At 45.4% G+C, this 14,673-nt stretch overlaps 1 protein-coding gene across 1 annotated transcript; it reads right to left on the reverse strand.

Annotated features, from left to right (window-relative positions):
* Positions 1 to 2,918: 2,918 nt before the first annotated feature.
* IKZF3 (IKAROS family zinc finger 3) lies at positions 2,919 to 7,492 on the reverse strand (the record flags this gene model as incomplete). The annotated part of the gene is made up of 2 exons (XM_080633628.1): positions 7,258 to 7,492; positions 2,919 to 3,622 (listed from the first exon to the last, which is right to left on the reverse strand). The coding sequence occupies exons 1-2, from the start codon at positions 7,340 to 7,342 to the stop codon at positions 2,919 to 2,921; spliced, it is 789 nt and encodes a 262-aa protein (XP_080489754.1). The 5' UTR covers positions 7,343 to 7,492.
* Positions 7,493 to 14,673: the final 7,181 nt, after the last annotated feature.

Raw genomic sequence — 14,673 nt, forward strand, 5'->3', positions numbered from 1 at the left:
TCATGTGCCAGCATTTTTCCCTAGTTTTCCAGCTCTGAGCACTGCCATCACCTCTGCTTTCATAGAATCACACAATGGTTTGGGTTGGAAAAGACCTTAAAGCTCATCTAGTTCCAACCCCCTGCCATGGGCAGGGCCACCTTCCACCAGACCAGGTTGCTTCAAGTCCCATCCAAGCTGCCTTTAGTGCCTTTAACTCTGACGTACATGAGAGTTTATTGAAGTTTTAAAGAACTTAAATCAACTCTGAAGCCTCAGAGGCTGCTTTCTTAGTGCTAAAAGCCACTTTCCTGAGCTGCCTCCCTGCTCCCGCTCTTGGGCTCTAATTCACCAGTAAATGGAGAAACCAAGTGAGATAAGACCAAGCAGTGGTCAAAGAGAACCACCCCCACCAAAATTTGCTTTGTACCAAAATAACCAAAGCAGGAGCAGCACAAACCAGGCTCACAACAAACACTGGTGCTTTTTATCCCTCTGTTTTCCCAGATGGGGTGATTTGAAAGCTCCTCTGAGCTCAGATTCCTGCCCAGGATGGAGCAGAGCTCTTTAATGGATGGGTATGGCTCAATGGGCTTCCCTATGCCCCTCTTCAGGGCTTGGCCATGAGGGAGGGTGCTCAGCTCATGGGGCAGGGTTTTACCACACTGGTGGTGTCCCCAGTGTGGAGGGAAGCACATGGAGAGGGCTGATCCTGGCATGGCGCCGGTGAATCCTGCTCTGGGGACATGGCTCAGGCACCACACAGCAGCTAAACTCATAAAAACACAGAGATAGATTTTAATAAATGACTGGCTTGAAATTCCACACGAGGATTGCTCAACAGCAGAGCTGGAATGAGGCTCCAGGCAGTGCCGGGAATGGCTTTTGGTTCAACCCACCTGGAAATCACGGCTCTGCCTGAGCAGCGGTGGGGAAACAGCACTGCATGGGCCAGACACTGCGGAAACCTCCCTCCTTCCTCCCCCAACCTGGCAGCAGTGTTCAGAGCTGCTGGTGGCACCATGGTGGATGCTGATGGCTCACCCTAGCTGGGGAGGAAGGAGAGGAGGCCTAAGCCCTATCTGGTGGGAAGGGAAGTGGCAGAGTTCATCTGAAGAGGGATTTCAAGGATTGGGCAGCGGCGTGAGGAGTCAGCCGCAGTGCTGTGTGACATATTCGGTGCTGTGAGGAGCTTCCTGTGCAAAGCACAAGTGATGCTTCACGGTGGGTGACCTTATTCATCTCTCAGACCATGAAGAGTGCTGTCATCAGCCACAGTGTGTGAGTAGCTCAGCTTTCCCCCAGAACACAGCAGGAGGGATGGAGTTGTGGAAGGATTTACACCAGGTGAAGCAGGGAACTGGCCAAATGCTTCCTAAATCCAGGCTGCTGCCTGATGTTGGTCCTTGATGACTGTGGTGGAACTGCAGCCTCACTCACAGAAGGATCTTTGTCATGCCACAACACTGGGAAGAGCCAAGATCCATCCGCTCACTGTGCCTCACAATGGGAAACTGGTCATTGGGAAAAGATCCTAACCCTATTTTATAACTACACATGTAACAGTACACAAGGTACAAACCAGTTTTGCTCACCCCCTGCAACAAGGTGGATCTAGGATCTAGCTCTTCCACAGCACTTGTGACCTTAAAATTCAGGGAGGGAGAAAGTATTTGAGCCCAAAGAGTGAGCCCAGGTCAGAAGGAGGAAGGAAATTCAGTAGTTCTCGACCCTCAGCACTCCACCCAGGTCTCTGCACCCGACCTTCCCTCACGGATCACCAGGGATATTGGCACAGCAACACTGAAGAAGTACAGAAGCGCTGTAGCTATCAACTCATACAATGCAGAAAGTCCACCAGAACACACCTGGCTCCATGCAGTACAAAAATACTTTGCAAAGAACAAACATTCACTCAGCAAAACTGTTATCAGATTCCTATCTCCAGCGCAGTGAGTGATTAGATTAAAAGAGCTATTTTAGAATCCAGCTTCAAAGTCATGGTAAATAGTCATTTTGCAAAACAGCACATTTCACACTGAGGGACATCCCCACGTAAGAGCAGACGGAGCTGGCGGCTCCCACACACCCCTGTGCAGGTTCTCATGGTGCCGGTGACTCTGCCGCGAGCCCAACGCTGCCTCCTTGTTCTTGGCACCCATTGGGAAGGAGAACTTCAGGATGTTCCCCCAGACGCAGTGTCCTCCTCGGTCTGGGCACCCATTGGAAAGGAGGACTTTCCATCACTGAAAGTCAGGATTTCCCCCAGACTGCATGGATAAGCCAAGCAGTGACCTCACTGGGTATCCCAAAAAGGCGTGCTGTTAAAAACCCCCAACCCAGGTCTCATCTCTCACTTTGCTCTTACTAAGACATGTGTGGGAGTGACTTTAAAGCAGGTGAACAGAAGGGGAAGAAAAATGAAAGTGTGGTGGGGCCACATGCTCTTTAAAACTTAGGGGAAAACCTTTGAAGAGGAATTAATAATCCTTCCCAGTGTGTTTTCCTTGTTTTAGTGATTTGAAGCCCATCGGGATTGTAACAGCTAAAACAAAGCTCCTCCTATATTCCTGCTCCAACACACGGGACCAGCATCAGCAGGGCATAAAACCCTTTTGAGCTGAGTTAAAGCACACATCAGGAAACACAAATGCACGTTAAAAAAATAAAACCATCTTAAATGGCTCTTAATTTGCACAAAAATAAACTTCATCTAAAAACTGGTCTCTGCTCCCGGGATTTCCTCAGTCCCACCCAGCACAGCAGCGAGGCAGAGATGCTACAGAACACTAAGTGGTTTGCAAAGGAACATGTAAAAAGGTGTCACCTGCCCCATGACACTCATTTTAAAACTGGCCTAGAAAAATATACTCAAGAGATTTCTTTCTGCTAATGAAAACCCAACGAGCCTCCCCTCTGACCTTGTGAAACGGGTCCTCTTACTTGAGCACTACCCGGTGCTCTCCTCGTGCTATGTGGGATGAGAACTCATAGCGGTCGTGGCTCCGGTACCCGCAGACGTTGCACTCGAAGGGGTCACGGAAGCCGTGGCAGCCCATGTGGATGGTGAACATCACGTAATCCAAAAAGAGGACGTGGCAGTGGTCACACCGGTACACCCCGATGGCTTCCCCTTCCTTGTTGATGACCTTGAAGGCATCTCGGGGGCATATGGCAGGCGGCTTGATGATGTCGTACGGCCTTGGGAAGTCTTTCAAGGGCTGGAGGCCATTGCGGGCCTGAGTGGCGAGCATCTGGCTTGGGTGAAAAGTGGGATTCTGCCGCTCCTCGTGGTTGCTGTCAGTGTCTGTGGAGTCTTGGCCACTGTTGTTTGGGGAGAGGCCTCTGTCTGAAGACAGGCTTTTGTCCCTTAGGTGGGGGTGGCTCTTCTCAGCATCCTGCGAGGTGCCGTTGGGCACCTCAGCGCGGGTCAGTGCAATGGGGTACAGGCTGCTGATGACGGGGACCATCTCGGAGGTGGGAACTGGTGGTGTCTGCACAAGAGGGCGCAAGGCTTCAGCCCCCAGGTAGGTGATGGCATTGTTTATGGCCTGGTCCATCATACGTCCTTGCATCACATTGCTTTCCTTTTCATACATGAAACTTGAAGTATAATTAACATCAAAACTGTGGCGTTTCTCACCTGCAAGAGAGGAGAGGCATGAAGTCACCTGGGTGGGTAAAGAAGCATTTAGACTCCACGAGGTCTGTTTTAAATGGCAGCAGTCTCTGGAAAGTAAAGAGGCATGAAATGTTCTCTGCTGAAAGAGGCTCTTCACACACCCAAGTAGCTTTTGGGGGCAAGGGTTGGGTTTTGTTCATTTTCTAAAGCTCAGGCTTGGAAGCAAAATAAATCTCATAGAGGAGGAGGTGAGGATGGTTACTGACTTGGAAACATCAGATCCACCAATCTTTGAGTTACGGTAACTCAGATAGTGCAGATGTTTATCAGTCACCTGTCAACACCATGACTCAATGGATATGAAACTCATGAGGTTTCACTGCAGAGGCAGAAACCCAGGAGCTCACGTTTCTCTTCTAAAACACTCAAAAAGGTGAGTGAACCACAAGTGTGTGACTGCTTCCAGCCCTCACCAGGACTTCACACAGAAGGAAACCAGACCATAGAGCATGTTTGTATGAGTCAAACCCAGCTCCAAGAGAGTGAAAAATGTGAACAAAAAGGCAACAAAAGTGAAAATAGGTATTTGGGACTCCCTGTGAATTTGGGGTTCACTGTCATAAGAGACAAAACACACAGCATATGATCCCTGAGGCTCTCACGTGTTGCTATCCCACTATCCTGGTGGCTTTTGAAAGTCCTCACGACAGCCCATTCCATCGCCCTTTGATTCAAGGTTGTATCAAATGAAATGTAAACACCCAAAAGCTCTTCTGACACAATAACATTAACGTGTTGTGGTGCTGCACACCTTCAAAAGGCAACAACACATCAAACACAGACTCAGTTCTCCAGTGTTCACTGGCCACGCAGCCACTGGTTAGCAGAACATCCTTCCTCTTTTTTGCTTGTCTCAGTAAGCAATGCTAAAGCTTTCCCCTTTAACATCCACACGAGCCATAGCGTGGGATATGTTCTCGTGTGCTGGTTGCTCAGTGGCTCTTCACTTACTCTAAACCACTTTGATTTTGCAGCCTGGTGAGGTGTGGACACTGGGAACAGGGAGGGAACCTGCTTCCTGCCACCCTGCTAACCAAAGCAGCCATTTCTCATGAGACTTCACACATCAGGGGACAGTGGTGTGTGGAACTGTGTTGGAGCTGCCCTAACACTTCTACCACTACCAGAAATAGATTTTGACTCTTGGTCTCTGGGAGAACTTGTTTTTGAAAGGAAGAAATAGAAGTCTGTAGGCTGAGAGGCTCAGCTGGTGTACACTACAGAAATGCCTTGACTGCAGCAGTCACTTTGACTTGCATCAATTGAAGATAGAGACCGACGAGTGTTCTAGAGAGAGTGAAACCACCAGCAGGTATCGAGCTGCTCTGCTGGGCTGTTTTCTTTATAAGTATCTGTTCATTAATCAAACCAGGAAGTACAAAAAGCCAATGCTTGTACTTTGCTCCATAAACATGCAAAACAGATATCCACAGCAAAACAGGAAACACAAAGCCATAAATTTCCATTTAAATCCTTGTTCCCTCAGCACTAAGGGAAAAACTGAGCACAAAATCTTTGCGGGAGAAGGCTTTGAAGATGGGCATAGTGCAGAGGTTAAGAGTCAAGTAGATGGTTTGCTGATCTGTGTCCTTATTTGAGACTTATTATGCACACGAGATAGCTCCTGCAGATGAAAAAGTGAAAAATAAAGTGGGCAAAGCTCCTGGTGCTTGTATGAACCTCTGCAGAGCCCTCAAATAATAATACAGTTGAGTTTTATTTCCTGATCAATGGACTTCATTCACAGAACTGAGCCTAACAAAGATGCCTTGTTAGTACACATCGCTATCCCTCCTCCCTGACAGCATGAAAAATCAGCACCCATTCCAACAACGCTGCTTCCCAAGAAATCCCAAAGCTGTCCTGTTAGATCTGCACTCCCACACGAGCAGGTCAGACAGTCACAGGAGTCACACTGAGGTCGGACAGACCCCTCTTGCAAATCCACTTCCTAAGGATAAAATGGACTGAGTAATTCTTTCACATGTAACTTAGCAAGAACCCCACAGGTTCAGGAAAATCACTTTAAGTTTCAGAAATCAGCTATTTTGTTCCTGGGTCCTCCAACTTCTTCACAAACCCCCTCTCCACGATGCAGCATGAGTGCATGCCATCACCCCAATGCATTACTGAGCTCCATCACAAACCAGAAAAGGATCTGTTCCATATGGTAACTGCTAAACTGGTAAAACGAACAAGAAACATGCTTCACTTGAAGTGAAGTTTGCTCTGTGTATGATTAATAAAGTACATCAAGATTGAAACGGTAGCAATTGTAGACCAAGGTAGGGTGAAGCTAATATCTGTGCTAAGAAAAAGGAAGCTAAAAGATTTTCAAACCCATTTGCATTAGCATTACTTTTTGAATCACAGCAGGACATGTAAGGCCGAAGTCACACAGTCAACAGTTTCAGTATGAAGTACCCAAAGGCACTCAAATGGAGTGTTACTTCACTCCTGTGTGAAGAAGTGACCTTTTTAAAGCCATACTAATATATCTGAATAAAAACTAGCAGTTTGCATAGATGAAAGTCCAGTGCTACCCACCAAATCCACCCAGAGCTATGCTATCTTCAGAAACCACGCTGGGTTTATGTCTCTATGGATTCAGCAGCATTCCTGTACCTAGGCTTGGACCTCAGCCCCAGGCCTTCAGGCCAGGTCCTCAGCACATCCCCTGCCAAGTGGGTCTGATCCCTGTCTGTGTGCTCAGCCCCATGCTTCTTCCCTCCGCAGTCATGTGTGTGACCACCAGCCACTGCTCAGGCCCCTGCACCAACCATAAAGTTCATAGTAAGAAAAGCATCACTCAGTACCCTATATATCCAAACAGAACATAAACAAGGCATTGTTAGTACTAGTCTCATGTAACTGCTGACTAAGTCAGGTCTTTACTCAGGACACAAGAGTTGCATTTTACTTTCTTAAAAGGCAAGTTAATGAAAGCAGCCTAGCCAAGAGGATCAGGCGTTTACTGGAGCACAGAACCTGCCAAACTAGTCTTTGAGATCCCCAGCATGCAAAACTCTGATCATAGGAAATTAAATGCAAAGAAAATACTATGGAAACATCCTGTTGCTTAAATTACCACAAGAAAGGATTTGATATTTTCTGAATTGTAGTCAAATTCAGCAGCAGGATGACTAACAGAAATCCAATACTTTTCTGTCTCTAGGCCTTATTCCACAAGTATCTTCAGCTCCTGCTGACCAGACAGAGCACTTTGCTCTTAACAGCATGGAGCTGTCCTGTTCTCTTCCTAGGCAGAACCTAGCAGAGAACATTTCAAACACACAGGTACAGAAAACAGCACATGGAAGCTCATCAGAGTTATAAATTGCCTACATAGACAGACACACAGCAGAGCAGTAGCTTCCATCCAGTTTAAGTATCTATTCTTTGTTTTTTAATCAAACCCCTACAACAAATCACTAAAACCACATCAGAATCAGCCAAGTTACTTTATTTATACCCTTTTGTATTAGCTTAGGTTATAAACTCAAGCAGGCAGTTTAAAAGAAGCAGAGGCATTGGACTAGAAGTAACCAGCTTGCACACATTAAACTGTTGCACATGAAAAGGTTTTTTGTTCTTACCAATAAATTTCTGAGGCATTGAGCTTTTTCTCTTTGCCACGTTGCTCGCTAGCCTGTCCAGCACAAGGGCTCTTTCACTCCCCATCTCTGCCTTGATGTGCCTTCCCTCCACGCTCGCTACTTCCAAAATGCGACAAGGAAGACAAGAAAAAACAAGAACACAACAAGTAGGTGAAAAGGAAAAAAAAAAGAAAGAAATTAAAATAATAAAGGAGGAGATGAATCGTTTAATCTCTGGAGTTTGCCACGCTAACTGGGAGGAAACAGTTTGGAGATCTGATGTCAGCTTGTTTTGCTGCTTCTGCTGTTCTTGCTCTTTGCGTCTTGGGCACCAGTTGCGGTCAGTGGAACCAAGCGCAGCAGCAGACACTGATCTTGCAGTCCTGAGCTCATGCAAAGGGAGCAGAAACCATAAGACCCAGCATCTTCATTAGCAAGAGGAAGTGCAAAATCGACTGGCTGGAAGGGTTGGTTAAAAAGTGTAGCTGGAGATACAACCTCTGCTAGCCTGTCTTTTCTATTCTGAGTAAGACCAGGACACCTGCAGGCTGCCACCATGCTCCAGCGCTGCAGTAGAAGACATTCAGTCCTCTTGCCACACTGCTTTAGGTATCACTCACACTTAGAGGTCTTCAGTAATCACTAAGAAACTGGCACGAAATATAGCAAAAATGATTAGATTTAAAATAATAAAACCTTTCACTAGTCACTTCCAGCTCATTTTTCCCCAGGTGTCTTTATCATTTCTATTTTTGCCCTAAACACCCTCAGAATGTTGCTCCCTGGCACGCTCCTAAGCATGAGGTGCTTTAAAGCTCATCACAACCTCCATAATTTCCAGTTTTAGGAAAATATGCCCTATGATCCCTCCCTGGACACAGGGCCACTGACAGCTTTAAGAATCTTACCATTTTCCAGAGTCTCCTTGAGCCATGCTCACCAGAGCTCCCTATTTCACGGAAATTACTGCTTGTTCTCACCTCAGGGAGGCTGCACAGGCTCTTGAGGTGGATCAGCCACCTCATATCACTACTACCAGACTAATACTGAGTGTAACTGCTGTGGCTTTCCCCCCCAGAAAGCTCCCGCTCGCCTGCAGAACCAGTAGCAGCTGTGGTGTATTTATATTAACAAGTAGCACAAAGAGTTTCAGTGTCAGGGAGCAAATGTGGTGAAACTGGACACATTGCAAGAGCTTGCCCGTGCCTTTAAGAGCTGGTATCTAAGTAGAGAAAAGCAAAGGCAAGGCAGGGTAATTTACTTTCCCAAGGTAATACTAAAGGTCAGCTCTCACTGTGAAAGAATCCTGGCTACGTGTGACTGCACTTTTGCACCTAAATATATGAAGCATCATGTATGTAAGACAGAAGTAATGCCAGAGGAAAGTGATCCAAGTGCTTTGGTATCACTGCAGTCATGTTAAATGCACTTTCATTAAGTATTGGACTTAAATTGCAGTTTGCCCAGTACAAGAAGTGATAAAAATGCAGCATCTCCCTGGAAACGCCAAAGTCACCCCTGTTTATTAGTGCTGCAATTGATATCTTTTAAGTTGCAGTCAGCACCAACCTCAGCCAGAAGCATTTGCTAATGTTTGTTCAGCATTTTAAACATGTAAAGGGCTTCAGAAGCACTCGATGCCACAAATACTGGCTTTGAGTATGACTCAGGGTAGATGGAGAACAGGGTTCACTTCAGCCCTGTTTCATCAGGCTGTAACCCCATGATGTACATGATAACCAGACCCACAAAGGGCATGCTCAGGGCCTTAAAGGTAATAACATCCTGCTTTCCTAGGCTGATTTTGATTCTAAATTACTCTAGGATGTTTAAAGACTTATAATAAATATAACTCATATCATACTTAGAATGAATATATTCATTAGCTGCTAAAAGGCATCTGCTGCCAGCATGAAATACCAAGACACTACGTAATAGTTGACATAAAGTGAAGCAAAACATCAGATTAAGTCAAAGCTGTAAAGGAAAGTGAGGTAGCAGAACATGATCATCCCTTTGGGTTTTGGCCAGAGGCTCTAGTTAATTTTTGAGGATACTGTGATGGGATTTGTGATTTCAGAGCTTCTGTTTAACACTCATGCTCCAGAAAGATGGACTATGCTTCCTGAGCTCCTTATATTGTCTGCAGACAACTGCAGTTTGAGGCTGGAACTATCCCCAAGGCAGAAAGCTGTCAACTTGTCAGATCACTGCACAAAGCAGTAGTAATTTGAACTTAACCCCCCCCAGCAACCCACAACTGCCCTGAACAAGATCATACAAAGAGTGCTGTATATTCAAAAACACATAAAGAAAGGAAAGACAATTCATCCATGTCAGAAAGCAGCACTTCGGTCCCTACCATTCCTTCATGGTTCTTATTTTGTTCTAGTTCCTCTTTTTCTAACCTTTAACTTCACCAGTTGCACTTATGTTCTACTCCAGCTTTAATGTCACATTTTCAGGCTCTTTCTCTTGACAGTGAAGCTTCTGGAGCCTTATCAGCCAGCCCAGACACAGGCTGGAGTCTGGATGAGTGTCAGTGACTGCTTGTCTTGTCAATGGTATTTAAGTGCCACCAAGGAAACGTCATTAAATTAGTGTCAAGAGGGCAGGCAAGCAGCTTCCTGCAGAGGTAACAAGAATCTTTACTCAGGGGAGATTGCTGAGGAGACAGTAACTACTGACCTACATAAGATGTTCTGGGACATCTGTAACTATCAGTCTCCCAGCTTGATGTCTCTGCCATTTTATTTAAAGGCTGAGAGTCCTTTCTTTCATATTAAGATTTCCTACTTCTTGCTAACAGCCAGTTTTTTCCTCAAGAAGAAAAAGTCATCTCCATTTATGGGCCACAAAACATCTTTGACAACGTCTTCATACAGCACCCTCAGGGAAACAGTCTCTGCTCCCACTGACACAGAGGTGATTACACTGGTTCCCTTGCACAATACTGCTCTCTACCCAAAAGTGAACTTAAAATTATCTCCCCCACCTCTTTCTTCTGGACCATTTATTAAACAGTCCAAGAATAATATTTAGTATTTAGGAAACATTGGTTTTAATCACTCAAAACTCTCTAAAGACTTCTCAGAGAGAAATAATCAGGCCCTGTCTCCCTCTTCAATTATCTGACCCAGTAATACCATAGTGTTGCTCACAGTAGTAGGATGGGATTTAGTTCCAGTGTCCTGACTGCTTTTAAATCTGGGGCATTGCCTCCTACTCAGCTAACGCTGATTACAGCCTTCCCTCACCACCACCAGAGAGGTGCCTGCGGTGCTTCAGTGCACTGCTGCCTGCCTCAGTGCTGTGAACATTGCAGTTGTGAGCTTCTCTTTATAAAGCATTTCCAGAAGAAAATTTCTGTGCAGATGTGATTCAACATGAATCACAGAATCCCAGCCTGGTTTGGGTTGGAAGGGACCTTAAAACTCATCCAGTTCCAACTCCCTGCCACAGGCAGGGACACCTTCCACTAGAGCAGCTTGCTTCAAGCGCCTGTGTCCAATCTGGCCTTGAACACTGCCAGGGATGGGGCAGCCACAGCTTCTCTGGGCACCCTGCGCCAGCGCCTCAGCACCCTCGCAGGGAAGAACTTCTGCCTAAGAGCTCATCTCAGTCTCGCTTCTTACAATCTAATAATAACAATATAATTAGATAATATCTAACCTAAATCTACATGAATGACTACTTATGTTTCTTTGTAATGACTGGGGGCCGAGTCACCTCTCTCAAACAGTGCTCACCACCATGTCACTCTGCAGACATACAGAGCAGATACTCTCCTTCCAGCCCAGGGCACGAACACACGCAATGATTTAACTTCTACTGAACTGTTTCCATGGTGTGGTTTCTGTCACCCCAGAAATGTTGAGTGTCATTTTTAGAACATGTGGGCATTGCTAACAAACCCCTAAAGCACAAAGCAGAGCTCAAATTAGAGGCATTGCTTCCTGTAGCATTTCTGTGTGGTCACTCAATACTGGAGAGTGGAACGGAGAGGTGGGTTCTTGTGCAATGAGAATGATGCGACCAGAGATTGCTATCAGGGACTGAGCAATGCTCTGACAATATTGTTACATAAAACTCTTTGTTCAGAGATATTTCCACATCTGAAACATGCAAACCCTGCACTACAAAGTGACTAGAATGGTTACTACTGGTGCTCTTTGATATTGTAATGAATTACTGGATGATGGTGTGGAGAGTGTGCTTGAGCTTCAAGATGGATCCACATGAGAAGGCTGCAAGGACTTCAGGGAAGTTCCCCAATTCAAAGTGATGTGGATAAGTAGGGGAATGGTCAGAAAGTAAAACAAATGCTCACTAAACACAAGTACAAAATGCTACATTTAGGGGAAAAAATCAAATCAAAAGCACTAAATGAGCTCCTGAAGTCCTTTCCCGCCTTCCCACGCTCGGGCTCAGTCATCTAACAGAGTGCTGATAGCAGAGAATGGAATGGAAATGCCTCAGCAAGACTGGGGTTCCTGTTTGTCAGAAACCTCACTGCTCCACTAAAACCAGGGCTGTATTTCTAAGATGCAAAGTCTCAAAGGCAGGGGGTACATTATGTCGTACTGGAAATTCACATTTCCTCTGTGTCACTGCAGCAAGTACACAGAGCATATTCTGGATAAGTGAAATGTTGCTATACGGAAATGAATATCAACCATGAAGAACATTTCAAAGCATAAATCTGTAGTAGGTATCATGTTTTCCATTTTCACATGGTATGGACATCTCCGAGTGATTGCCATCATGGGAGTATGTGCTGCACCATCAAACCACAGTTACAGTGTGTATGGGTTCTCGTGAAACCCAAAACTTGCTGATGGCTCTGATCATCATTTAATTTTACTACAAAAACATGCCATTTGCTGAAAAGAAAATAGTCCATGGAAAACTATAAACCTCAAACTTCTTTAAATCATTGTTTCTTTATGGAGGCTTGTGTGTGTGTGCATGTGACCTAAGGCCTGACACACCAACCTACTCACTCTGCACAGGGTAAGGACTCTTGTACCCACATGGTCACTGTTGTGTATCAACAGGTCTTCACACTGGTTTTTAGGCCTGGCTTGTGATGAGCCTGCACAATCGTTGCTTGATAGTCATCTCACTAAATGCAGTTTTCAAGTTATTGTCATTATTCAAGGGCCTTAATAAATGTTATCTTCTAGGTATATTCTTACATTTTAGTTTTCTTCTGTGAAAACTCAGTTTAACCTTCTCCTTGGAAAGAAAATTCAAACTCAAAACTAGGAAGCTCGAGTCCTTCAAGTTACGGATGCTCCAAAGACTGGAGCAGCTCTGCTCTGGAGCCAGGCTGAGAGAGCTGGGCTTGTTCAGCCTGGAGAAGAGAAGGCTCCAGGCAGACCATGGACTGAGACACATGAACAAGTATTGTCAACAGCCATAGGCACCAACTTAGCCAATAAAATAAGCCAGGAAATAGCAGTAATGTAGCAATAATTTAACTTACTGTGAGTGTCACCTACAGAAATGCTGGGCGCAAGGTGGTTTAGATGTTTTACTCAAAGTAACTGTGAAATGAAAAAGTGATTACAATAAAAGCATTCTTTAACTAGTTGCCTGAGGGATGCATTAAACCAGACCCTTTCCAGAGATGTTACAGTCCTTTAGGTTCCTGAAAATGACTGGAGTAAAAACTGTTCTCAGGCTGTCCATTAGCAGCTTACCAGACGCCCTTTTCTAAAGCACTGTAATGTGCCACCCCCCAGAGCCACTGCAGTGTGACACACTCACCAGGCTCACACATGCCAGCGTTCTGCAGGTATGTACGGCACCGCTCCCGGTGCTCCTCCAACGAGCTCCTCTGCTTGTAGCTCCTCCCGCAGAACTCACACTTGTATGGCTTCTCCACTAGAAAAGGAAGAGTGCAGCATAAATAACCACGAGAGACTCGTGAAACACCGGCGTTCAAGTGTATCATTACTAATAGCATGAAGTCAGCTCTTGGAAAATGCTTTAAGCTTCTGTTAAGTCTATGAGCACTGTGATCATTGAAAAATGAGGGTTACACCCTTGTGTAACCCACCAGGCACAGAGTTCCTCTTCATCCCCTAAACTCAGCACCAGGAAAGAAGAGGATTTAGGATTACAGCCTGTTTCTAGGAGCTCAGGCTCCCGGAGCTTTACTCTAACTGATAGCTTGGCTTTTCTTGGCCTAACTTTCTTAGGGAAGAGCAACTGTTCTGCTGTAAACCAGGGCTGCTGCTGTCCCAGTTGCCTCACCTAGCTCCTGTCTATACAGACTTTTTCAAGGATTTCATAAAACTGAAGAACTTAAACCAACCCAAAACTATATGTGAGCTTCATTTAATTTCCAAAGACATGTATTGTAAAGTGAATGATGTTCCTAATTCATTTAAGCTAAAGCAAACCTGTTTGAAACTCAAGATACGCACACAGCCTTTCCCAGTGCCTCATAGAGAAGGACTGGCAGCACCTTCTAAACTGTCTCATTACTGTTTCGTGAATGGACATCCTCTAACACACCCAAGCAAAATATCACCCCTGTACAGCACAAATACAACTAGCCTTGCACTGGATAATGTGCTCCCTGCTGCTAATGCAATTGCTCACTTATTGATGTGATACACTTGGAGAGATTTTCTTTCTCCCATTTGATAAGCCAGCTCTTGCAGACTTCAGTCACGACAACTACATGATGTGTTTGAAGCATAACGGTTTCAGCGTTGTGCTGGTGGGGAACAGTGACCACCACTGTGCTGGGGCTTGATTAAACCAGAACCTCATTTATTCATGTCAGATGTCATTTTTAACTTTGATTCTTTGTGAGGTTGAACTTTTTTGCCTGTAAAGTGCAGTGCAGAGATAACATCTATCATTTAGAATAACTGTTTTGTGTCTAGGTCCCTGTATAACACAGGATATACACAAAGCAAAGAGGAACCACAGCCTGGCTCTGGGGGAACTAACATTAATCAATTTATACCTGGCTTGTTATTCAAGTCACCTCAACTCTGTGCCTCTGTTTCTCCCATCTGGAAAATGGACAGAACATGCTACCAACCAGTCTTGGGAAAACCCCCTGGCATTTGTTGAGCATGTTAAGACATTCAGACGAAAGGCACTACACAACAGCAAGGTGTTAACTGCCAATAAGGTCATGCTGTCCTGAGTGATGCTCCTAGAGCTCTCCTACCAGCTCAGGATAGGAACAGAAGGAAGTCCCAGCAAAGCACTCCACAAATATGGAGCTTGCTGGCATAGCTGGCTCCACTCTGGAAACACCAAGGAGTTATCTTGTGTGAGGAGGTCTGGTTTGTCACAGCACACAGCGTGTTTCCCTGTGCGCTCCTTGTGCATCAAGAGTGGAGCCGAGTCCTGAGATGGTTCCATCAGCACAGCAGGCAGGTGAGTGGT

Source organism: Psittacula echo (assembly GCF_963264785.1).
Source record: "Psittacula echo genome assembly, chromosome: 23".
Lineage (NCBI taxonomy): Eukaryota > Metazoa > Chordata > Aves > Psittaciformes > Psittacidae > Psittacula > Psittacula echo.